Source organism: Rissa tridactyla, chromosome 7 (assembly GCF_028500815.1).
Source record: "Rissa tridactyla isolate bRisTri1 chromosome 7, bRisTri1.patW.cur.20221130, whole genome shotgun sequence".
Taxonomy (NCBI): domain Eukaryota; kingdom Metazoa; phylum Chordata; class Aves; order Charadriiformes; family Laridae; genus Rissa; species Rissa tridactyla.
Window position 1 is genome coordinate 39,916,514 of NC_071472.1, and position 26,966 is coordinate 39,943,479.

A 26,966-nucleotide genomic window follows, 5' to 3' on the forward strand; every position below is an offset into this window, starting at 1 on the left:
AAACTTGTTTCTGTCCCACTGAGAAGAGTATGTTTGGAATTCAAAATGAAAAAACCTCAAAGAATAGAGAGGTCAGGAGGGGGGGGCCTCATTCCTATGAGCATCCAAACTTCACTGAAATGCAGTTCACGCTCTGCATCCCTTTTCTTACAGTGACGAGCAAATCCAAGGGGCTGTTCTGGGCCGCAAGGATTTCTGGCGAAAGATGTTCAAGTCACAGAGTGCAGCGAGTGATACCAGTAGCCAATCTGAGCAGGACACATCCGAGTGCACTACTGCTCACTCTGGGACCACCACAGACAGGCGCTCCCGCTCCCGTTCCCGACGAATCTCCCTTCGAAAGAAACTCAAACTCCCCATAGGTAAATGTATGTCTCTTCCTATTCTCTCTCTCTCTATATATATTGCATGTGCAGAGATATATCTGTCTTAAGAAATATTGCAACACAGCTCCTTATTGTCCAAGTATAATGTGTGTTCTCCCAAGGGAAGCTGGGAAAAGCTGCTCTCCCCATTTTACAGGTGGGGAGCTGAGGCAAAGGGAACTGTAAGCAATTTGCCAAAGGTAACAGAGAATATCTATGGAAAAATAGAATATTGAATCCGGGTCTCCAAAGTAGTAGGCTAGTACCTTAATCTCAATGAACATTGTTCCTCTCTGTAGAAGATAAATATTCTAAATAGCGTTTGATAGACAAAGAATATATCCTTTACAAGTCCCAAGACCTGGCCTTACATGGTAGTTAATGCATGGAACATGAAAAGGTTCTTTCCGCTTTCCTCCCATTTTCCCATTCTCTGGCACGGCCGCTTTGGAGAGATACGCTGCAATTGCTGATAAATAGATTCTGCTTGGAAGCATTTTCAGAATTGTCCTGAGTGGCTTATTCTGCAACAGGGAACTGGCTGAAGCGCTCCTCCCTCTCTGGCCTGGCTGATGGGGTGGAAGATCTCCTAGATATCAGCTCTGTTGACCGTCTGTCTTTCATCAGGCAGAGTTCCAAGGTAAATGTGTCAGGCGGGATTGCAGAGAGTTTGGAAGGACAGGATCTGTCTGGTTTTAGCTGTCCAAGGAAACTTTCTACTCAAAATGGACCTTGCAGCCAAGGAGACTCGGTCACAGAAGTCTTCATGTGTCATGTGCCATGAAAATCTGATGCTGGACTTTTGCAGCTCACAGTGAAGACCAGGTTAAACCTACACTGTACTGGTCAGCCTGCCTTGGCTCACTGAGAGAGAAACGCAGGCTCTGTCAACGCACTTAACGTTTAACTGTTGGTCGCGCTTATCCTTCCTTCTCTGTGCCTTTACAGCCTCTTGTGAAAGACCAACCTTTTAAGCAGAAAGCTTAAAAGATGAAGTGCTTCAGCAGACGTCAGTCTGTGCAGACCCACTTGTGTTGCTATGGTGATCCACTGTGCTACAGCCCTTCTGTAGCTGCTGTACGTTTAAGCAAGGAAGACCAAGAGATAGTGGTGTGGCGCAGCCTGACCTGGCCCTCTGTCTTTGCACAGGTGAAGTTTACCAGCGCGGTGAAGCTGTCGGAAGGAGGGGGGCCAGGAGGTGGCCTGGACAACGGGCGAGATGAAGAGGAGAATTTCTTCAAGCGTCTTGGTAAATGGCGCACCTGCCGAAGACACCCATCCAAGCTTCATCACACAGAAGAAAAAGATGGTTAGAAATCAGGGTTCTCGTCTCCTTTTTTCGTTCTTTTGAGTTTTTTCTTTTAAATCTCTTCCTTTCTGTATTTTAACCCTTTTCCTTTTTTCCTGCTTTCTCCATAATTTTTGTATCCATTCTAACCTTCTCCAACTTTTTAGTCTTGGTAACTGTTTTCTTTCCCTTCCTTCTTTCTTTTGTTTTGATTTAGAAAAAAACTCTAGTAAAGTTGATTTTTAAAAAAATGAAGACTGTCCTAATAAATTATGCAAATACAACATTTGGGCTTTTCAAATCAAATTGAATTTGATCAAGACACTTGAAAAATTAATGCTTGCTTCAAAGCACTCTTACTCAGTTCAAAATTAGGTGTGTAAATCTTTCATTGCCTAATATAACAATGGGTGTTCCATCAGTTTTTTTTATTTGTGTTTTTTTTTTCCAATTTGTGACCATTTGACAGTTTCAGCAAAGATCAGCACTGATGAAATGGAAAACCCTGTACAAACCTTGTTATAATTATCTCTTTTCTTCTGTGTTTGCATGTCTAGTGTCTGCATACCATTCGTTAGGGATGCTGTCCCTTTTTCTTAGCACACAACATAATAGCAACAACACTACTTTTCCTTTCCACAAAAGTATATTCAATTGCAATGCATTTTCAAAATCAGCAATGTTTGAAAAGTGCCTTTATGAATAATACAAGGTCATGATACATTCTGTTTTAAAATGTCATGCAGTCATTCGCATGCTCATGTCCTCAGCTCAGAGCTCATCCTTGTTGTCAAGGAGACAACCTTGTATCTTGAAGTTCTGTTACTGTTTTTTCAAGAAAACCCAAGCCAACTCCCAAAAACACACTAAAATGAGTAGATTTTTTTTTCACCATTATTTCTGTAGCTTTACAGTGTGTTACATTCTCTGGCATTCTGTTTTTTATTTTCTAACATTAAACTTTCACACTGCATTGTATGTATTTCAGAATCATCTGTCCCAGACCTGCAGCGTAATGCGTGTAAGGCATTGTTCAGGCAAGTGATACTAGCAAAGTATGAGTGTATTTCCCCAGCGTAAACTGGTCATCATCCTACCACTGCAGAAACACTACTGGTGGTTTTCAACTAGCTCCTAGGTGAAAAGTATCGTTCCTTTAGGAGAATGCGTCAGCCCAGCAGCTTATTGCAGCTTGGTAGCTGAAGGTGAATACCCCCACCGTGGAAGGAACTGCATTGTTTTCTTCATCCGCGGCTTTGTGCCGAAGTAGATGTGAAATAGTTCCAGCGTATTTTCTCCCAGCTTTTACTGGGAACAAACAACTGAGGGGCAGTGAGATCTTTACAGACTGCCACAACTGTTTATACAGTGCTCATGTGAGATGTCCTTCATATTTTCTTGTAGGAAATAATTTCTTTTTCATCTTGCTAATGCTGGTTTTATGCCACTGAGTTTGCTTCTGCCTAGAGTGCCCATATTCTTGATTTAACGGCACAGATTTAGTCTTGGCCCTGTGAGCGTCAAAAGCCCTGTTCAGTATGTGTGCCACAACTTAAGTCTATACAAGACTTGGATGATACGTTAGTATTAGCTTTTTGAGCTTTGGAAGTGTTGTCCATACTTTAGCCTTCTGTGAGTAACATTAGAATTTATGTAATTAATGAAGAGAACTTGAAATGCCTTTTACATGCACGTGAGAGAAGAAATGTACATGACACATGCTTGGTTTTGATATATGCACGTGTTAGAAATACCACAGTAAAAGTGATGCAACAGGTTAAACACGACAGACCCCCTTGCACGTTAGTATGAGAAACAAGCAAATTGTCCAGTGATGTTGATGGGGAGGGTTGGACTGTTGCCTGGCCACTAACTGAAGCAAAGGGAGGGTACTTAAAGTTTATAAGGCAAAGTGTGACAGTTAAGGAAGTTGTATCACCATGTCCATGAGGGTCTCTGGTATGCAATGAAAGCCACATACCATTAGCCAAAGTATTAGAGTAGCTGTACGTGCCTGTGTGTGTCTGTACGTCTGTGTGCGTAGTGACACTGATGTGAGGCCTTGCCAGGGTGGGACAGTTTATAGCACAGTAGAACAGCGATGTTACAAAGGGCCCTCAAATTTCCAGTGCTTCAGTATCTTCCATAAAGATTGGCAGGTTTTATGCGCTTATGGAGAAGAGAATAAAAGCCTGTTGAAGGTGGATGGGCACACTGTTAGATCCCTCAAGGTCTGACACTAAAGCATTGTTTAGGAACCTATTTCTGCCTTCCCATTCTTTGTCATTCATGATGTTGTGCCATTACTTTGCTCATGCTTTTTCCATGTGGTATTTCCTCTTGTGTTTTTGGGTTTTTTAACATAGTAGGTGAAATTTAAAAGAAAATGGAGAGAGGAGAAATACATTACAGTAAAAAAAAAAAAAAAAGTAGAATAACTTGTCACATCATTTATGAATTGTAATCTTCATTGTGATATATCATCTAGACCACTGGATATGTGTGTAAGCATATGTGTGTGTGTGTATATCTGTATGTGTGCATATGTATACATATATATACACAAAATTATATGCACATTTATGCATAACAAAATGTTTCTTTTAATGATCTTTTTACCTATACTAAGAACACAGCATATATAGAATATGTTTACATGAGACCCTTAACGTTCCTTCAGGCCCATACTGAAGACATTGTGAGTGACCATAGAAGTTGCCAGGGTGCTCAAGGCATACAGCACAGTGAACCACAGCACATGCTTGCTTCGAGGCCCGATCTCGCGTTTGGGTGGGAGCTTGGCCACCCAGTGTCCTCCTGTGTTAGGAAATGATCTCTGCTCACTGGGTGAGATTTTCTGCAGGGCTGAGTGACAGTAACGCTGAGCCAGTGAGGGCTCCCCTGCTTACAGCAAGGCTGCTCCAGGATGGGCCTAGTGGAGGACAGTCATCAGCTGCTCCTGAAGGATTCTCATGCAAAGCTTCAACAAAGTGCAAGGCTGGGACTGCAAAGGGCTGTAGTGATAGACTGTAGGTAGCACCGCTGAGCCCAGATGGACAAAGCCTCTGCTAGATCTTGATAATGAGGGTTAGGGAGATGTCTTAGGCAGGCTTTTCTGTATCAGAAAGTCAAGTTTCTGTTCTTTGTCTCATACAGGCACAGCCCTAAGAGGGCCCTGAATAGGTTTATACCTCAAATGAGTTAGCGTTACCACAGCCGTAGCAGGGAGGCTCAGACAGCATGCTACAGGCTGTGAGGGAACAGGAGGAGTTAGAAGAAAAGGGTATTTGTGCCTGCTCATTTATGTGAGTGTCCTACCTGTTCTTTCTACTTTATTTGTTTGTTGTTTGTTCCGTTTTGAGGAAATATTTCCCAACATAGGAACATTTTGTTTACTGGAAAATTATGTACAACTTCACTGGAGAGAGAAAAGCCACAGATGTCATAAAGAAGTCTCTTGAAATTTGATTGATATACCTCTGTCTTCAGGGGGAAAGTGAAGATCTACATTGTCATTTTCTGTTGTGACTATTGTTTGTGGTACATAAGTGCTTTCCAAGTAATTGTGTGGAGTGCAATCTCAAAGGGACTTTGAGTTTTCAGCCATCCTTCCTTCCTAAGGAAGGAGAAGTCACAAAGTCCTGTACAGCTGACGTCTTTCAAATCCGTGTTTAAAGCCAATCTTGAATTTTCCACTCGGTGTTCTCTTCTTCAGTGCTCTATCCTTCAGTATTCTATAAACATTTGTACTTTCACATGTAATCAGGGAGAGTATTTTAAGACCAAAAATCCAGAAGCTGACTCTTCTTGTTTTGACCAGCCACCGTGCCCTTGAAACGACTTTCTTCATCTGTATCTTTCTGCCACTCTCTCAGCTCTGGGTACCAACTGCGTAATGATCTTCTGCATTCGGAAGTGTTCATTCCAATCGGCAATGGAATTAGTTGATTTATCATGTGAACTCTATACATGGAGTTTAAAATCATGCTTGAAAGAACCCCTGAAGAGGGTTGCTAGCTTTATTTTTAAAAGGAACTCTTATTAAGGAGCTTTCCACCCCAAAGAGTGCAAGACACTTCAAGGGAGAGAGGCTGGAATGATGGTGATACCTAGGAGTTCAGTCCAGTCTCACTTCGGGTGTTATGGCAATTGCAGAACACGTATGCCTAAAAAAAAAGACAGTACTTGATTTTACTGGTTGTTATCCCCTAAGACAGTACTTGATTTTACTGGTTGTTTTACCCTAGTAGACGTGTTACTAAATCCATACATGAGGAATAAGGTTTGCACATGCTCCACTTTCAGGTAAACTTAGAGGCAATGGAGAGGTAAGGTAAGAGAATATTCAGGAAAAATGGACAGTAATCATGATGTTCTGTGTTAAAGAGGTGGGGAGGAAGGGCCATGTCGTGGTTCACTTATATTGGGGTAGATCCTGGGCTTCCACACTGAGTACAGTGGAATTGTTTGGGCAGACATTAGTATGATCAAGACCAGAATCTGGCTTGCTGTACACCTATTTCAATGGAAGTCATGAATATTGTAAAGATGCCTCTATTATCTTCAAGATAGCACATCAGGGTGAGGAAGGGATTTAGACAAGACCGTATTCATCAGGGGTTTTGTGCCGCTTTTTTTATTGGTGAGAGACTGTGTTCCCATCCCCCTGCCCCTCCCTGCATCCCCTCTGTACTCTCTGCCTCTTTAGGTTGCCATAGCTTTGATGATCACTTGACCTCCAACCAAGAAGGAGGAAAATCCAAGAACGTTGTGAACCTGGGAGCAATCCGCCAAGGCATGAAGCGCTTTCAGTTTCTCCTGAACTGCTGTGAACCGGGCACTATCCCCGATGCCTCCATTTTGGCAGCAGCCCTGGATCTTGTAAGTCATTTGTTGGTGTATTTTTACCTGCTGAGTGAGAGCACGTGCATACGCGGTGGTCCATTGTGGTTCACTAATGCTGCACACGCCCACACAGAAAGCAGGTAAAGCATCACAGCAGTGCCAACTGGTGGTGCTGTTACTAGGTGGAGTTTTAGCATCTGTGGCTGGATGAGTGTATGCAGACAAAATGGATTTTTTATTTTTTTATTTTTTTATTCTAAGGCTCCCCATAACTAGGTCATTGCCGGTGCAAAACTTTCATCATCAGACTTCAAATTTTGCTCACAGCCATTCTGCTTCTGCTCCTAGTGTCAATAATAGCCTACAGAATAAGCATTGAAGACTGGATAACTACCTGGAGAGGCACAGTAGTTCCACTCAGGGGTTCTGACAGAGTTATAAATACATTAGGCAATGCTGAATTATTAGTCACCAGAGCCAGTCAGCGAAAGTAAACTCGAAATGTCAGAGTGTGAGAGTGTGCATGCTTTTAAATGCAGATATTGCTAATTTGCAGATACAAATCACAGAAGTGACACAATTCAGTCCCTCCTTCCTGACAATGAGTGTCTCTTCTAGATCTCCTTCCTTCTTTTCCTTGCAGCTGCTGGTTTTTTTTAACAGTCCCATTTCTAAAGCAGTGGCCTTCAGCCTGTGGTTCATGGGCCGGTGGGGCTCTGTGAGGCGCTTATGTGACAAGCACAAGAGAGTGACAAAGACAGCTATGAAAAGCCAGAGAATTATTAGTAACTTCTCTGCACAGTGCTCTTCTACTTCTTTCCATAAGTGTTTGCACGTCTGCAAACAGAAAAAGATTGAAAGCCACTGCTCTCTGAGCATCCACGTCCCCTCTATCCCTTTGTCTTCCCACTCCCCACCTCTTGCCTCTTTGACTGACGTGCCATTCGTGCTCATATTCCGTTTTTTTGCTTGCTGCTGGAGATGCCAGGCTCATGGACTCTCCCACTCTGCTGGTGCTGTGCCCTGAGATGTGCTGCCTTCTCTGCTCCGTAGTTGTAGGGGTGATACACTCTGTGCACCATGCCTCTATACGTTCGTCTTCACTTTGCATCCTTCAGCTGCAGGTTCAAGCAAGTCTGCATTAGTATTGGCCCAAAGTTGCTGTTGCTCCCAGTTCACATCTAGCTCTACTATTTGGACTGGTCCCTGTCCGTCTTCCAATAGACAGGTGTTTTCTTCATCAGTTCCCACTCTTCCTGTTGGAGACTGTTGGCCCTCTGGCTGGAAGCTGTGGAAGCAGCCTGTCTCATGCTCTCACAATCAGAAGTGATTCCTACCAGTCAGGGTTGCGGTGAGCTCAGAAGGTGGCTTGGGGAGATAGTCACTCCTGCTGGCTGTGCTGCACAAACACAACTTCATTCTTCAAGGCTGCCAGGCTGCCACCCCACTGCGAGTTCTAAACTGACACGGAATGCAAGGTTGAGTGGGCAGGGAGGAGCTCGTTGCTGTCCATTAAGTCGCTAAGGTCCTTCTGGGGATGTGCTACTCGGTGTGCTAATAAATCAGACGGTGACACAGGGGTTTGGCAGTTAACGTCCCTCGTGCCTGTAAATGTATTATTTATTTTTTATATTTGCCACATGATTAAGCCACAGACCAACTTACTCTGCCCATGTGTGAGGTCAACTGAAAACTACTGGTCAGAGTGAACTGATTGAAGATGTCTGTTCTGACTTCCAGAGCTGGCTTTTACAAAAGCGTTTGAGACTCTTTCCTTTCCACTCAATGACACAGAAGGCTTTGGTATCAGAATTTCTAGAAGGTCTGCAGCTAAAGATGAAAAAAGCCTTGTTCTAATTACAGACTTGGGAGACTCGTTACAAGTACCTGCTCAGCTGGTATCTTGTCCACAAAGTATTGGAGATACGTGGAGGCTGAGCAGGCACATACACTGCGGGTTTCAAAAGATGGCAGGTTGTCTTCTCACTGTATTGCTTAATGGCAATGTATGGAAAATTCCCCGATGTTACATCAATAGAGCACGCACAACAGAAAACATTCTGGGTTTTTAACTCCCGTTTTCAGGCTTCTGAAGTAAAATTTGAATCAGGTTTGATGCAAATAAAACGCTTCTTAAGTCATTTTATCCAGCCTAGTTGCTATGGCAACCTTTAAAAATTGAAAGGCAAACAGCTTCAGTTTCAGTTCTTTCATAAACTTTTTCAGCATGGTTTTTCATGCAAATTTTTGAAATTCCATTCTTATACCGACTTCAAGATCTTTGATCAGCCTGGATGTTTATACACGTTTGCCACAGTGATTTAAAGGAATTAGAACAATGAAACAAAGGCTGCCTCCTTACGGAGGTAATGATTTATTTATATATTAAATTGAGTGTTGCCTTAGGTTTAGAAACTATGTAGTTAACATATTTCCCAGAAGCAGCATCCATCCTTGACTGAATTCTGTAAAACTGCAAACAATTTCTGGCTTTGCAAACATTCAGTGACAACTGATCATGTGTTACAGGCAGTTTCATCCCTATGTCATCAGCTTAAATCCAGACTTGGCAATAATAAAATTGATTTTCTTTCCCTTTCCAAGAAACCTTGGAGGTCGGAAGGCATATTCCATTCCTTATATGGTATTGCAGGCTGTGGTCAAGTTTCTGCAGAGAATTCCAATAGACCACTCTCTAGCATTGTATAAAGACGTCACCTAAGCTGTCCTAATTAGACCAGTGTAAATGACTCAGGTGGGTAAATACAAGCTTTCCTGGGATCAGCTTAGCAATGTGTGACGCCTGTCACCATTTTCCTTCTCCAATAAGAAGTGCGAGTCCCTGTCCGTGTTGAAATGCCATGATGGCACTGCTTTATGGCAGGGTTGTGTTTAAGAGGACCTACCAAGTATCGGGGGAACAGAAGCAAAGTCCAAACTGCAAGAATACCTGCCGGCATCCTGACTGCCTGTCACCAAGGGGCTTAGGCAGGCTCTGTTGTTCCCTTGGGGCTGTTTCCATAGGAGAAATATTTGTCCATAGGAGGGCATATGACCTGGAAGGAAATCACAGATTGCTCCAAACAGGTCTCCAGAATAGACTGGGAACAGAAACAGAGAGTCGTGTCGTGGATTGTACTAGACCATTTTTAGATATAATCAGAGAGATTTGAACTAACATTTTTGAGGCAATTCTCCTAGACATTGGTTAGTAATTTACTTGCTACCTGTCTTCACATGCCTGCTAAGCTACTTCTCATGCCAGACTTAACTTGTGGCTCGACAAAGCAGAGCTGTCCAGTCAGCGTCTTTTGACAGTACTTGAACTTACTTTATTTACTCTAAAAGCAGATTGTTGCTATTTTGCTCTTCTTTTTTATTTTTTTTCTTCTTGAAGAAACCAGTGGAAATGAATGTTTGCTCCAAGTGCCTCAGAGAGTACAAAAAAGGGCACAAGAGAATTACCACTAGTTGATTAATCTTATAAAATTCATAGTCCTTGAAAACAAAACTGGACCTAAATGCTCTGCAATATAAAACTCTGCAGAATCAGCTGTACTTGAACAGTAATGTGATGCTGTAAAATTCCAAATCTATTCTGTATTTGCTGCATTCCACCCAGGTCATTGCTTTTGCTGTTACTAGTAAAATCAGGGTATCTATTGAAAAGCTCCAATGGGAGTACTTGAAATTTTGTTAAGAAAATGGTGGATTCTTGTTCATGTCAATTTATATAGGCACGGGCAGGCTTGTGAGAGTATTGCTGCCGTGTTAAGCTTTGACAGTGACCATGGTAACTTGTGTTCTTTTCAGCTATGCATCGCCTGCCTGATTCATTTCTCTCCATTTGTGATGTGTTTCTCTGTGGTGTGAGTCCATCCCTGTCCATTCTGTCACATCTTCATCTTTCTCTTGCTGCTGCTTCAGGTTTCTCTGAGCCTCAGGTAAGCAATCACAGGGAGCTCGTGCCCCGTGATGTTCAGAAAGTCCTTCACGCAGGAGGTCTTTCCAGTGATTTTTAATTTGGAACTCCTGCTCCAGGACACACGCCTCCTCCCCTCCACCGCCCATCCTACACATCCTAGTTTAGTTCCTGTAGTTGGGTGCTTCCATGGTGTTTACCACACGTATCTTTACAAGATTCCTATATGCTCAGAAATTGTGACTTCACCCGTGGTGAACTAAAACAAGAGGCTAAGGCTGGGGCTTCATCTTTTCATGTATGTCTCCAGGTCTGGTTAAGGTTTTACTCAGTGAGAGTAAAAGAATAAAATCCGCACCTATTCTGTGTTCCATGTTGCGTGTCAGCAACAAGCAATCTGCCATGGTTTTTCCAGGTGTGCTAGATGCTAGTTTTGCTTCTGGTTGTCAATGAATTCAGATTTCTGCCTTCCTCATCAGAACGTTGGGCCAGATTTAACGTTCTCCTCATTGAAGAGAATTGCTAGAAGATTGCTATTTTCTTCCAGCATTTGAATAAAATAGCAAAAAGCTGCAACGGGATGTTGTGTCAGGAAGCGATTAACATAGGTTTTCTTGTTTATGTAGACAAAACATAACCTTCCCCCCTGCCCCCCCCCCTTTTTTTTGCCAGTCCCCTAAATGGCATGACTTTTTTTCAGTCCTGTTGGTAGTAATTTCCGGCTGTAAGTTTAGCTGCAGTAAGGAATTTCTTAAATCAACTCCCAAACTTTTGGAGCATTGGTCCAAGATTTCTTTCTTTCAGCTTTTGATTAAGGCACTGTTGGAGGCATCATTTAATAATGTTCAGCAGACCAACTGCAGACCATCTTCCATGGTCTCAAGGCCCATGCGTTGTTTGTGGACCACAGATGAGGAACCTCCCCTTATAAGTAGATATTAATCTGTTTAAATTTTCTCATTAAAGCTGTCAGCATCTAAATGTGTGGAATACACAGGTTTGTGCTCTGTGAAATCCCTGTTAGGGAAACTTTCAAAGCCAGCTTGTGAATTGTGAACATTGTTGTACTGTTAGTTTTATAACCTGCTGGCCACAGGGATTTTTGCTGGTGAAAATTGCAGGAAGAGAGGGGGAAATTAAATGGAAATGAGGAGAACCATTTGCCTTTAGTCACTTTCCATGTCTGTAAAGATGTCATTTTTGCAGAGCTGTAGACTACTGGGAAGAAAGCTCCTTCCTGAGTCTAAGCTACCTGTTAGGAAACAAATTACAGTGTCTATGTTTTGAACATATTTGAGAGTTTCAGAAGCACTCTTTATTGGTCTAACATGGATCGTGCTGGGCCGTTTAATACAAACTGAAATAGACTCAATGTAATTTTTCCCATTAAAGAAAAGTGCTCTTCCAAGCTGGGGGCAGAAGGATTTTCCCCTGGGATATAGTCAAGGCTGTCACTTTGAAACTCGACTGCCTGATGTTAAATTTCAGTACTAAATTATCTGATACTTGCTAAGGCAATTGAAGTTAGGCGAGTGAAATTTTGTTGACCTATGCCAGTAATGGATTTCGCTCTTCGTATCTGCTTGTTATAAGTGCAAAATAGCATTCTTCATAGTTTCAGCAAACCTCCATTCATGCTTCCACCCCCAGGATGTGCAAGCAGAATTTAGCATGACAAATGCTGGGGTTCGTGTGGCCAAGCTGCTATTTGCGCTTGCAATATTTGCAGCCTTACTGGTGAAGGTGAAAAGAAAACTTGACTCATTCCTCTAGTAAAAGCATCAGACACACGCTTCTGCTTTTTGGCAGCTACGTGGGTTCTGAAAGAAAAGATTACAGAGGGGTACTGAAACAAGGTTGTTTATAAGTTTATAATGTGGCTCTTCCTTCCCCTCTAGTGGCTGGACTAAGCATAACTGTTCAGTGGTTATAAGCCTTGGCTTTATTAGCTGAAGAGGTGTGACTCAAGGCAGAGGTCCTGGTTTCAGGCTCTGGTGGAGAGATTTCTCAGTCTGTGTGGCTCCATGTCAAACTTGTGAAACAATTGACTAAAGCAAAAAACCCTCTGATGTTTAGAGAGTTTTTCCAATGTATTTGTATTTAAGGTGATTTTCTGCAAACCTTTCAGGAAGCTCCCGTCGTGGCGAGAGCAGCCCTGTTCCTCGAGTGTGCGCGCTTCGTTCACCGCTGTAATCGCGGCAACTGGCCCGAGTGGATGAAGGGCCACCATGTGAACATTACCAAGAAAGGGCTGTCCCGTGGGCGTTCTCCTATCGTGGGCAACAAAAGGAACCAGAAGCTGCAGTGGAATGCAGCTAAGCTCTTCTACCAGTGGGGAGATGTAAGTGTTTATTTCTCTTCTACTTACGTTGAAAATTATACCAAAATGTAAAAGTAATTGGATCCTATGTAGAATTTCAGTTACAGTAAAATGGGGACTCATAAGCTTCAGTTCCAACTTGCACTTCACTTGCCAGGATCAGCTCTTGTCCTAACAGGAATGGACATTGTTAGGATGTAAGTGTCCCCTTCCCCCTCTCCCCATGCCGTGTTCCCTCTGAGGATGCATTTGGTCCACTCTCCTCTTTCCAGCACTTGTCATATGTGAATGCCTAAGGAAGAGTAAGAGTAGGGGGTGTGATACCACTTGCTTTTTTCTAGCCTCCAAATATTTTTAGCTGAGGGCTGCTTGAGCTATAAGTGGTGCTGTATATTTAGTAGTGGTTTTCTCCTTGATGTACTTGTTCAGTCTCTGCACCCGTACAAACTGTTATCGCTCATCATCCTTTGGCAAGGAACTCTATGGGGCTACTACATGTCATCTAAAGAACTGTCTCTGCTTTGAGCTTGGGTCCTTCAAGTTTTATTTGACTGTGTTCTCTTACAACACGTGAACTAGGCAATTGCCCTGTCTGGCCCTGTCAGTGCCGCTGGCAATTTCTTTGGAAGCCCACCAGGGTATACCCGTTGAAGGTCTGACGCTTATTGCAAGTCATTTCACACAACTCAAAACAGTGGGAGAAGTTCCTTTGACCTCTATGATACCTGTTACGTATGTGTATCTGGAAGTGAGCTTTGTGCTTCTCACCTCTTTTCACAAAACCAGAGATTTTCACAGTCAGCATCATGATAAACAAAAAAAAAGACAGAATCCAAGGCTCAGGGGAATTTGAAAACTGTATTCTGCAGTCTTGGGGTACCTACATAATCCATGCCAAAAAAGCCTTGCTGACCCATATTCTCCCAGGTTAAACCAACACACACTTCTCAGTGGAGCACACTGCAGGGAACCTTGGGTTAGTGCTGGCCATGTCAGTATGTTCCCAGCACCGCACACAGCCCGGGGGAAGAACCTAGCTGGGGTTCGAGCACCCAGCCTTTGTCTCTTGGCAGCTCTCCTCCTTCCATTTCTGAAGCGAATTCAGGGAATGCCACCAGGGCACCCTCCTCTTTTACGTCTCAAACACAGGCGACTAGCTTAATAACAGCACACATACCAGAGTTCCTTGAAAAAGTCCATAGTGTGAGTGTATTTGCTTCTGTATTCCATGAGGTCACCACCTTTGCCTAACCGCTTTGAGGAATCTTTCCAAGTGGAGAACATAGGATTACGTAGTCCTTGTATTTTTGCCTGCTTTGCTGACAGTCAGGACTATCCATCTGTTTGTGCAATATCACTTGTTATGCTGTCATTTTAGATAATACAGTGTCAAATCTGTTCCGATCAGGCTAGTCTGTCATTTCCTTTGGCTTCTTCTGTTCACAGGCATTTTCTTTTAAAGTGTGGCATGCTCTCTGTTTGCTCGGAAAACAAAGGATAACTTATGCAGAAAATACATTTTAGGAATTCAGCGCTCATTATTTAGCATGCTGTGGGAATATGTATGATTACTTTAATATTAGAGTGGACAACACAGCATAAATAACGTGTGATAAATTACTTCTTTGTGGAGAGGAAAGCAGAACATTTCTTCCTTTAAATGCCTGAAACATGAAAGGGGAAAAAAATTGTGAGAGATGTGGAGTTTACTTAGCAACGTGCAGCTGAGATTAGCAACTGTTCGCATCAGTTTGCACACCACAACAATACCACCTCATTCCCTTCATCTAGTAGAGTCTACCCTCTTGATTGTTGCTGGATTTCACAGGAACTGCTTAGTAGCAAGGAAGAAGAGCCATACTGATACCTGTTTGTGACTCTTCATCTATTTCTGCTTCACTTCAGCCGACACAGGAAAATTACGCAGCGCTGGCGTGACCATAAGTGATGACTACTAGAAGATTCAGAAATCCTCTGTGGTATCTTTCTCTGAAACTATCCCAAAATAGCAGGTGCTGATGAGAACTCAGTAATTACGCACATTTCCTGCCTTGCAAAGTGATGACATCACAGGATAAAGTTCTACATACTTGTCTGTGTTCTCTTCATTTATCTGCAGCAAAGAAAATGAAGAAAATCCTTAACAGCTCTAAAGTGTCTTAGCAGGAGAACATTCTTCTCTCTAACACACCCTCATCTGTAGCTTTGCTGGCAGCGCCAGGAGGGCTGTTTACATGCTAATAATGGTGCTGGCAAACAGCCGCGAATAAATGATCAATGCCTTTCTGGAGAATTTATCAGTATTCAGTGGAAATCTGTCTGTCTTCTCTACATGGATCCCCTCTACACCGGTACCCATGCACCTTCCCAGCTCTTGTCTGCACATTGTCAGCTCATTTTTGGAAAGTGCATCAGGCAGACTGCTTTAAAGACAGAAGCAGGCTTTCCCATGGGTATTCAACAGTTTTATGGAGGAAACAGGGACTGTTACTGGATTCCTAAGTCACAGGATAATTTCTTAAACAGTTTCTTAAATATTCTTGGTATTCTCAGACGTAGCAAAATTCTGTCACACAGGTACCAAGGGGAGAAAGAAAAGTGGAAGTAATTCATACAAAATAATGACCTAATCTCCTCCTGCCCATCACGTGCTGGTTTGGGGAATTATAATTTTTGTTTGTTATTTAACCGAATCTGCAAAATTTTTTCATCCTGAAATTTGACACTGTTTGCAAATTTTGGTTGAAAAAAGGGGGGAAATAAATTATGGTTTTGGTAGCAATTAATCTTCTATCATCCCTTTCTCTACTGCATTTTGCAGACAATAAAAATAAAGCCAGGACATTCTGTTCTGGCTGGAACATCTCCACAGCCTGCATGGGGCAGAGCCCTTGACCACCAGCGAGTTGGGCCGAAATTGTCACCTCCTTGTGCTTTCCCTTTCTCCCTGTCTGCAGGCAATCGGCGTCCGCCTCAACGAGCTGTGCCACGCTGAGAGCGAGAGCCCTGCCAACCTGCTGGGCATCATCTATGATGAGGAGACCAAGAGGCGCCTGAGAAAGGAGGATGAGGAAGAAGACTTTTTAGATGACAGTAAGGAGACTCCCTTTACTACAAGAACCCCCGCTTGTAAGAACCTCTGCTTTAGGAGCACTTAATTTTTCTTCTTTACTCATCCTTTTGCCACCCAGATGTATTTCCCGGTCCCTCACCTTCACCCCAGCTTCCTCCCCTGTTCTTCCCATGCCTGGCTGTGCAATGTGACAGATGGGTAGCAGCGCTGAGAGACGTTGAAGGAAAAGGGGGTGAAACCAGGCAGTGAGTTGCAATTTCTGTATACTGGCAACTACAGGGTACTAATTTCTTGCGTCTTGCTGTCCTTTGAGTGCCAAAAGTGGTTCAGGCTCCCATTCTTCACAGTTATTTCTGCCAAAATATTTGTGTAACATCAGCTGCTTTTCTGTTTCTTAACACTGAAGAGTCATCTCCTCACCTCGTATGAATTGGCGCAGCTCTACCAAAGGCTTTTAAATCTTGATTTCAGTATATTTGCCGGATTCTCAGGCACAAATACAGCATAGTGGTATAAAAAGTATCATTAAAAACCTGTCTAACAAGAAGATGACTCAAACACACACATTTGTGTGTGTGTGTGTACACGTAAGGGTGGTGATCACTGGGTCTGAAAGTCGAGATGGGCATGCAAATTATAACACACCCTGTGAATCAAAATGAAGTCAAAACACATACTGGTGTAGGTGAAGGTGGTAACAAACATTATGTCCTCTCCAGACACCATTTGTATGTACGTGTGTGCTGTAATGTACTGGTTCCTGTGTACGTGTACTGTTGTTCGCCATTGGATGTCTTCTGGGTTTTTTTTTTTCTGGGGTTCTGGGTTTGTTCTTGTGACTGCAATAAGGCCAACTTTGGAGTAGAGAGGAGTAGGTGGGAGCAGTGAAATGGCGTTTGCGGTAAGTGGTGTCAAGAGAAGGTATTTGCCCTAAGCCAGGCCTTCGTGAGTGCCACTCTGGGGTGTGCCAGTGCGAGCAGCTACATGGATGTGGGTGGCTGTTCTGGATATTTTATGGCTCTTTAAGGGATATATCCAAAGTAGGAGGGTGCACCCAAATTTTCCCCTCTCCTGCACCATGAATAAGTTTTGAAAGGTGAAGAAAACCTGCATTCCCACGACCAAGTGACAGAATGGGTTTTCTCGTTCCTGTTCAGCCACTGATAAGGCACACGTGAGAGGATGCAGAGCTGCTTTGAAAGGCTGGTCTAAGACGAGCAGACAGAGAGAACAGGTTGTGATCTAGAAAGCCGTGTAAGGTCTCAAGTGCCGTCCTGAGAGCCAGGGTCTGAAAACAGCCGATTTGCCTTCTTGCTGAAGGCAGAGATTTTTCAAAAGCTGGCCTGCATGCTGGAGGGAGTGGACTGAGAAGCACATAATATGCAGCTGGATATTCTGTTACACAGTACATCTCATCTGTATTTGATAGTTCAGGTTATTTTAGTCCCTACAAAGTCCATAATTACTTACTGGTAATGTGTACAGAGGAATTAGCAAGCATCACGGAATTAATCTGGTTTCCCTGCAGTGTTATATCACTTGTTAGGTTTGGACTGTTTCTTTACAAAAAGTAATTAGATCAAAAATGGAGGAAAACAAGTGAAAACACAAATCTCTCTGAAATGCATGCAGATGGTAATATCAGACATTATTTTAAAATGGGTATGGTTAGTTGTTGTCACAACTAATTTATTTTTTTTTCTGTCTATTATCCTAAATAGTATTTTTCAAATTAATCGAGCACTGAAAAATTCCTCATACTTTTCAAGCTTTGAATGGCATTGAATGGCACATACGAAGTGTAGGGCTTTTGAAGCTGATTGTTTAGACTCATTAGAGACAAAACTTCAAGTTTTTCAATAATCCCTCTTCTCTTTCCCCTTTTGTTTTAGGTTAAGCATTTGAATGTCTAATTTGATTAAGCAGTTTGAATTTTTTTCTTGATTATCTCTAAATAGCACTTGGATTCTTTGCACAAATAAAGAAGCCTGACTTCAAAGGAGGCCGTCTTTTCCAGCTATCAGGGTAGTAATTAATAATAGGCACAGTATCTCTTTGCTGGCTAGTCGTAACTCCGTGAATTTTGGTAATTTTTTTCTGTATTTGAAAGTGGCACTTTTCTGGAACTGCCGAAGATTTGTCTGAATGCAAAACTGTAAAGGGGAAGAAGAGTATCTACTTCTTAACCTTTACTCATTTTAAATGAGGTTTATACAAAATGCTATAAGATCACGTTAGTTTAGTAGGTACTTCATCATAATATACTCTAATATATACTATTGAACACTGTAGTGTTACTTCACTAATAATGTGATATACAATACGTAGTACACTATAGTGTGTTAGTGCTACTGCATGTGCTGGTAAACACGGGCTGGTATTTGTTTGACTGCGTTCCTTTTAGCATAGGAACAAGGGCATAGATGGAAGTCTGGGTTTTCCTCTTTTTTAGTGCAGCTTGCATTGTGCACCATATGTCAAAATGTCCATCACCTCTTGGTTCCAGATTTTGTATAATCTTGCTCACCGTAGAAATCTTTTTTCCTAGGCACTGTGAATCCTACCAAATGTTGTTGTCCTTTTGCGCTGAAAATGGCAGCCTGTCAGCTTCTCCTGGAGATAACCACTTTCCTTCGAGAGACCTTTCCCTACATGCCCAGGCCACGTACTGAGCCTCTTGCGGTAAGTGGCCAAGAGGCCTGGGAGAGGGAGCCGTGCCCGCAGGAGTCGTCGGGCTCTGGGGCTGTCCGAGGAGAGGCAGGGTGGGGTAAGGGCTCGAGGGGCTCTCCGATGCTGGGAGAAAGGAGCTGTGTCTGGTGAACAGAAGGTGGACGGGGCACATCACATGGGTGGATTAAGAAGATGAGACTGGAAGCACGACATGTACTGGAAGTTCAAGAAAGTTTCAAAATACAGAAGAGGGCAGCAGATGGATTAAGAACTGAGTGTGGGGGACCTGAGAGGTGTGGGAGGTGGGCTGCAGGAGGTGACAGCTCATGTGCTACCTGGCTGATTAGGAGGACCAGTTGACAGAGAACTGGAGTAAGGATAAAGTCGAGAGGATGTTTTTCAGAGAATTTGCTGGAGCTTAAAAATTACAGATTTTTTGGCTTGAGTTAGACAACAGAATTGAAGGGACTCGGGTAAGAAAGAAAAGAAACGGAGAGAAAGAAGGAAACAAATAAACCTCCATGAGTCTGAGAAGCACAGGCAAATCCTGGCATGATGGCAACCTGAATGACTGATTATGTGACAACTAATTTTGTGAATAGCAAAACCCATGAAACCTGATTTCTAGTGGTTGATTCTTGTGTGGATTCTCTTATGTCTAATAATGTGGTTTAACATTGCCTTTAGCCTGTTGTTTCACAAAACACAAAGGCCCTCAGTTATCTTTTGTCAAGTTGGGTTGAAGGTGATCATCAGCTTCAGCGGTAGTTAACATGCAATGAGATGACAACTGAATGGCAGACATGCAGTTTCATCTTTTAAGCCTAATTTGTTTAGGAAGTCAGGGTAAAAATTACAAAGAAAGAATGAGAAGTTTCCAAGTGAACATGAAGGATTTAGCCCTATTATTCTATTTTTGTTAATGACGGACTGAGACCAAATTTTGCCGATGACAGTTACGCTTGGCAGGCTGATTTGGCTGGGCATTATTGAAATTAGGTTCTGAAATGGGTTTCAAAGGCTGTAGATGACCTATGATGAAGTGACTCAGCCCCCGGGTATTTTTAAAAACAGGGATAAATTCAGTTGGAGTCTTCCTAAACACTTTTTTGATATTTTTACCAGGTAATAAACGACTCCATCCAAAAGCAGGATAATACCAGGGTTTAGAATTCATCTCAGTAAAGTAGTTAGGCTTGGAACTAAGAATATGTTGGGTAATGAAGGTCAACAGAAATTTGTGCTTTTGTGCCAGATAGAAATGCAACTGATTAATAGATTTTCAGACTTGTATATGGGAGAGGAGGAGGAGGAATTATTCTGTGATGTGTAGGCAGAAGAAACCTTTAGGTCACGTTATGCAAGAGCCTATTAGAGAAAATGGCCATAGAGGAGTACTTTTAACTTTGTATGTGGCGGGGGGAGAAGAGCCAACAACACTGCAGATTAAAATATTAGTCTTTTTATTTATGGAGTGATGCTTCCTTTCCAAGATGTTGTGGTTTAACCCCACCCGGCACCTAGGACCATGCAGGTGTTCACTCACTCCCCTCCCTCCCAGTAGGACAGGGAGAAGAGGGAGAAAAAGTAAAAAAACAAACATCGTGGGTTGAGATAAAGACAGTTTAATAAAACAGTAATGGAAGAGAAAATAACAGAAGAGAAAATAACAATAATTATAATAATGGTAAAAGAATATACAAAAAAGGTGATGCAACACAATTGCTCACCACCCGATGACTGATTGCCCTGCCCAGCCCATCCCAAGCAGCAATCGTGTATTCCTGCCCCTCAGCCGACCCCCATTTATATACTGAGCATGACATCTATGGTGTGGAATATTCCTCTGGCCAGCTTGTCCTGTCTGCGCTCCCTCTCAGTTTCTGTGGGAAGCTGAAAAACTCCTTGGGTTAATGTAAGCATTACTTAGCAACAACTAAACCAGTATGTGTTACCAACATTATTCACATACTAAATCCAAAACACAGCAACTACTAGGAAGAAAAATAAATCTATCCCAGCTGAAACCAGGACACAAGAGAATCAGGTACATAATGTTGTGGTCCATAATGCTGAAATTCCAGTAGAGCAAATGTCACTTCCACTGGTGTTTGCAGGCATACCTGTTCCATAGATATGAGCACAGACTTTGACACGCAGCTTTGAAGAACTGAAGCATTTCAACTAAACTAGTTGTGGTGAACCGGTTTAACAACCCACAGTCCATCCAGACTTGCCATGCAGAGCACATGAGCACCCTTGCCTATGTTTGGGTGAGGTAGGCAGTCCTGACTAAAGTTTCGGTTGAAGCCTTTTCCTGAAGCTGGTGGAGTAGATCCAAGCTGACTTTGCAAATGGCCGTGAGTGATGAAGACGTTCTCTTGAAGCCTTCTGCTGCCACAGTAGAGCCAGAGAACCGGGACTTGTCATTTGCTGTGGTGGAAAATCATTCGTTTTAGCTTAGCAGTTGCTGAAGACAGATAGAGCCAAACGAACTGTGTGCTGAAAGGATGGATTTCATTCTGTCAGCTTATTTGTGAGGGCAGTAATTTCCAATGTAAGCATGTTGACAAACAGCTGGGGGAAGTAACGTGTTTAAACACTCCGGGGAGGGGAACACCGACCATCCCTTAGGAATACTGCTATCGCATATTGCTATCGTGGCTCATCTTGTGCATGCTAATTTATGAAGCTGAGCTAATTCAGACAAATTTGATCACAAATTTTTATCCTGAAATGCTTTAGCCTTTGTTTCATGTCTTAAACTGTGTTAGATATGTTTTAAACTGTTTACGGGGAAGTTTTCAATGCTAGAGATACTAGAGAGCATTACCTTAGGCATTGAGCTTTCTATAGCCCAGGTTTTGTTATTGAGCAAAGTAGAAATATTTCCCTTATGGCCATCAACTGTTAGCTTTTCTGACAATCATTTATGATAATTTTCCCTGGAGATGCAAAACTGACTGCAAACGGTTTTGGGCCTTCAACTGTGCTAGACAGGCGATTTAACCCATTTCAGCACAGCTTAGTCTAGAACATACATTTGAGAAACCCTTTTTTTTCTTTTTCAAACCAACTCTTAGAGTGGCAGACCTTGTCACTACCCAGGTAGCTCCCAGTAACTTCTACAGGAGTTTTGTGCGCAAGTTCCTGTATGAGATCTCTTGAGCCTGCAGAATTTTATCCCTAATAACTATTTGGATAATTTTCAGTGATATTATTGTTCACATTCATCATCCATTTACTCACAGCAGGGAACTTTGTGTCGTCTCAGATTTCAGCTAGTTACATTTTGGGTGGGGAGGTCTCAAAGCTGATGATGTCCCTGGTCAAAAGGAACAAATGATGTTCTTAAAGAGACCGGCATTTTAACTGTGTCTGACAGTGTGAAAGTTCACAGTCTTTCTTTCACTTTTTCTAGCTGTAGTTAGAGAAAGGTGATGATAATCCATAGCTTGTGGAATCTTAGGACTTTTGGGTGTTTGGCCCAAATTGGTAGTCAGTACGTGGCACAAATGGTACCATTTCTGTTAACAGGGGAAAATGATGGTGCAAACTAGCTTCTCTCTGGTGCAATGCTGTTAATTTTCCAGAATGTAAGTGCGGCCAACATTTTTGTTGTTCCCTTTTTTCCACTGTGTCCTTTCAGCCTGATCTGCACGGTGAAAGCTTGCTCTGGGCCACGCCGGCGCACCCTCAGCTAGCTTTCTCTCGGCTTTTCTGCCTCTGATGAGTACAGTGGCAATGCATTCCCTGGTCAATCACAGGGAGCCTTTTGGAGCACAGAGCTAATCATCCACCCAGCACCTTGGGCAACAGCCACCTTTTATTGCCACCTATCTGTTAGGGACCATCCACGTTGTTCACCGTGGCTCAGCATGCCGCAAGCCCAAAGACTAGTTGGATTAGAAAGTGTCAGGGTAGATGGAGAATTGTGTGACAGAAATAAATTTCCATCTGAAGCAGTTCTTCATGAAGCTTCTGTGGTCATGGTGAAAAGCACGGGGGCTCATATTGCTGGCGGGTCTACATTCTGCTGCAGGACCTGGAGAGCTGCAGGCTGCGCCTGGACCCTGAGATGGACCGGCACAGGTATGAAAGAAAGATCAGCTTTGCTGGGGTTTTGGATGAAAACGAAGATTCAAAGGATTCCCTGCACAGCAGCAGCCACACCCTCAAATCTGAGGCTGGCTTCGAGGAGAAAAAAGGTTTGTCAGACAACAAGGCTTTTGTATTCTCAGGGCTTGTGAAGTGGCGCTTGATTTTATGTTTTCATTTGCATAGACTGTGTTAAAAAGCAGGCAGCCATGGAGTCACGTGGCTTTGAGTCATTTCTGAGATGCTTCTGGCCTTCAGGGTTCAATATAACAAATGTGAGAAGCAAAGATGTTAAATTTTATAAAACACTGCTATGACTGAAACCGCCTGAGAGCATTGCAAGATTTCTAAAAAGGAGGATGCCTCGTTTGAAACTGTCTCTCAGTGGGATGCTGAGGAAAGCATCACTATTTGATTCACTTTAAAAATAAAGATCAAAAGCGTTCTGGTTTGGTTTTTATTCTGATGACAAGTTTTCATTTTGGGAAAACCACAGATAGGAGGGAAAATTGGGAACTTTCTGGGAAAATCTGTACTGGTTTGGAAGTCATGGCATCTCACAGAATTAGCAGTTGATCACTTGATCTCTTGAATTCTTTGCTACCACATGAAAAACACACACTTATGTGGCTTTTGATGGCTAGCAGATTAATGTTACCAACATACTGTATACTGTACAAGCAAACCTCAAGCTCACTGTGTTTGCTGAGAACAGCAGATTGTTTCCATTTTTGAGCCATCTCATGCGAAACTCACATACTATCTGATGGTACAAGTGTTGCAATACAATATACAGTCATCGTGCGTATTTGCAATTAGAGGCTAAACTGCCAGACAGTTACCTGTAAATGATTCTTCCTCTAATAAGTTTTCTAGAACTGTTTAAATTCTGTCTAATAATAGCCATATAATGGTGCAGATGTTTGAATGGTAATTTTGACGATTGTTTGAAAAGGATAAATGTTTGATGATTCTTTGGAAAAGAATGGAATCCGTGGGTGGTTGTCCTCTAGGAACTGCAATGTGTATTAATGATTCAGAGGAGCTTGTATTGACTTCAGTGGGCTTTGGGTAAATTTTGTGTTGCCTTCAGCTGTGACCCTGCCACAATTTCTGGAGAGAATATTAGAACTGCTTCCAAGACTTACATGGTGTAAAACTGACTCCAAGATTGTGTCGGGGGGACAGTTCCTCCTGTGAAGACAGTTAGGTATCCACCTAAGAAAGGTGAGATGGATAAATTCACGCTCAAGCTCATTTTTTGTACCCTTGGCATATTGGCAGCCCAGAGAAGGCCAAAGCCATGTGGTCTGTCTGGTGGTCTAAGATCAGTGGGATAAGATGTCTCTGACTATTTAGATGAGGAAAAGCTTGGTTTTGGGGTTTGGCTTTTTTAGAAGATAGTTATGACAATTACTTGAAACCACTTTTCAGCCTCTCAGGCAGGAGTTCCGTCCACCGGGATGTTACCTGCGTGGGAAAACACCTGCAAACCCACAGTCCTGCTGCTGGAAAATGCTGGTGGCCACTTTCTAACTATCCTGTTTTCCTTAGGGACAATGCTGACTTACGTTTTCCTTCATGTGTTACTCTGCTACAGACATAATGCAGAACCAAGTTATTTTTGCAAAGGCAGTATTAGCTTTCTGCATCTTTGACATTTTCCCTGCAGTTTCATTTGGTTTTTTTCCACATTCTCCCTTTTCCCTAAGCTGCCATGTAGTATTCCTTTACCAAAGCTGCCTCTTTACTACATTTTAGAGATGGGAAAAGTGACTATGGTAGGAAGGCTGAATCCTAATATACTAATGCACTTTAGCAAAAATGTATTTGCAGTATTTTGGAAGCTAAATAAATGCAAGATAATGTTATATTTTCAAATTACGGTAATTATGTTCTTTTCTCTGGCCACAGCAGATTCTTCTGGGGATCCACCTGGGCCAAACATAACAGATGCAGAGGCATCTTTCATAATCTACACCTTTCTAGATAAGAAAATGTTGTTGTGCAAATGTAACTAAATTTTTCTCGCCTGCAGTGACAGGTTTCTTTACCTCAGTCTCTTTGATGAGTACTAATCTGTTTCCTTTCATTTTTTCCGGAGTGTTAAAAACTTTGCTCTCGTTGCTCACCCCAGGTGTGGCTTAACAGCTATCCAAAAGCTACGAGTTTACTGTATAGAATCTGCTCCAGGTAGGTCTGAAATACAGACACTAAAGCTAGGTAGATGCAGGCTCTCAGAGGATCACATGTATTATTTGGGTGCTAAAATGGGATTCTGCAGACTTCATGAAATGCAGTTACAAGCACTTAAATGATTTGGCATTTGGGGGAACTGAGCAACTGTGTTGAGGCTGATCTGAACAGAATTCAAGTAGTAGAGATTGCTAAGGAGCTCAGCATGGTCACTTGGAGAGAGATTCTCTGGTCACCCAACAGGGATTTGCCCAGCCGATTCATGAGAACTGAGGAGTAGCTCTCAAAACCTATCCAGCTGTCTTCGGCCAGGACGTTAGCCACTGGAAATGGGAGTGGGAATTGGGTTCTGGAGGAACTAGGGGCATTCTCAGGAGTAAAGGTGTATTTGATTTTTCCTGAAGCCAAAATGCAATTCTCTTAAAATATTTAGCTTACCCGTGGCATCCAAAAAGATGTATCCTGTTCATTCTCAACAACACACCAAAAGGTAACCGATCACACGTGGCCTTGCCTGATTAGATCTGCAGTAAAATGACTGAGTGTTGCAACATTTGGACTGACATTCTGCCATGTACTGCCTTTGAACTAAGAGGAGAATGAAAGTGCAAACGGTTGGTGCTTTGAACATTGAACCATTTCATGTCTGTGCTCATCAAAAATGCAGAGTGTCGATGGATGTTGTTAATGCCTGAAAGCTGCTGATTTGTCTGAAGGAGAGGATCTACGTGCTCCCGTTTCCTCTAAAGCATTCTAATGATGAAGAGTAACATGCAGAGACACGGATTTATGCAAATCTTGCTTCAAAGAAGTCTTGCGTGCTAACCTCATGAAGCAAACTACCCTTCTGCAGTCACACGTGCTGTATGAACAAATAATTGATCCTACTGCAGAGTTCAGTGAGGTTTACAGAACCCAGGCCCACAGGAAAATAGGTTTGTCCATGGTGCCTTGTTCATGCTTGGGATTCAGCCATCTGTCCCTAGCAAGAGGTGATTCTGCACTAATGTAAACCCCAGGGGCTGGCAAAGAAACCTGCAGTTTACATCCACTGGGCAGATCCTGTTTCCTGGCAGGAATTGAATCAAATTGGTGTGAATCGTAGGTTTTCCTTGTCCACGTTTTGGGTTTCTGTTAGAGCAGCTGACTCTGCTTGCTGGTGGTTGAACAAGGGCTAATTCCAAATGCAGACAAGGCCTGAGGTGACGTACCAGGCCTCCAGAAAACGAGGAGTTGAACGCATTTCCGTAAAGCATCTTTACTGCCTGATTGACAGAGCTGCATTGGCGGTGGCTTTGGAGGGAGCCTCTGGCCCCACGTTCTCTGGTAGAAGAAAAGATGCTGCGATACAGACTGGCAGCAAAGGGTCGGGAGGGAGGGGAGGGCCAGGATATTTTTCTTTTTAAAATGGGGAAAATTTAAGGGGAAAAAAGTCCTCTTTTATTCTTTTAATACAGTTCCCAGCAGGAAGATCAGGATAGGAGGCTCCCGCTTGCTCCAGATTAAAGGAACCCGCAGTTTCCGGGTGAAGAAGGGGGGTTCCCTTTCCAGCATTCGCCGGGCCGGCAGCCTAAAGAGCACCAAGTTATCACGGCAGGACTCAGAGTCTGAGAATGAGGAGCTGCAGCTGTCCCACAGCAGGGACACTGTCACTGATATAGGTAACTTAGACGAGCGGGTGGAAAGGGAGGGGACAGTAGGCAGGACCTAAACTCTTGATGTGATTGCAGCAGAGCTAGAAATGACAAGAGACCCCCACCCCAGCAGGCTAGGAAAAAACTAGAGTCCTCTTAAAGCACTGCCTGAGCTAGGGCCTGGGAGGAAGATGGTTCAGATGCTGGGTGCAGTGTTGGCCCCATGCGAAGGTCAGCAATTCAGAGCTCCGTGTTAGAGCATGAACTCTTGGAATGCTGGTGCTTGCCAGCCAAACGCATGCTGTCTTTAGGGGAGCACGCGCACGTGTGTATATGCGCATACACACGCCCCTAATCATATGATATAATGAATACGTGAGGTCATGTCATATTTTATTGTCTATATTAACAGAGAGGATATATATATGTACAGACATGCACTTCATATTCTGTGTAGCATATGATATCATAGGGATGTCATATGACATGTAATATATATATTCCTGTATGTAGAACATAATGCGTACATGCTAAAGACTAGACTTCTACATATTG

At 42.8% G+C, this 26,966-nt stretch overlaps 1 protein-coding gene across 1 annotated transcript in view; it reads left to right on the plus strand.

Annotated features, from left to right (window-relative positions):
• Nucleotides 1-26,966, plus strand: part of UNC80 (unc-80 homolog, NALCN channel complex subunit) — a 130,114-nt gene that overhangs the window by 39,100 nt on the left and 64,048 nt on the right. Inside the window, exons 19-27 of the mRNA XM_054210195.1 lie at nucleotides 154-362; nucleotides 899-1,005; nucleotides 1,515-1,614; nucleotides 6,362-6,534; nucleotides 12,549-12,761; nucleotides 15,698-15,833; nucleotides 18,362-18,495; nucleotides 22,526-22,691; nucleotides 26,235-26,438. Of these exons, the coding sequence (XP_054066170.1) occupies nucleotides 154-362; nucleotides 899-1,005; nucleotides 1,515-1,614; nucleotides 6,362-6,534; nucleotides 12,549-12,761; nucleotides 15,698-15,833; nucleotides 18,362-18,495; nucleotides 22,526-22,691; nucleotides 26,235-26,438 (1,442 nt within the window). The remainder of the gene's footprint in view (nucleotides 1-153; nucleotides 363-898; nucleotides 1,006-1,514; nucleotides 1,615-6,361; nucleotides 6,535-12,548; nucleotides 12,762-15,697; nucleotides 15,834-18,361; nucleotides 18,496-22,525; nucleotides 22,692-26,234; nucleotides 26,439-26,966) is intronic.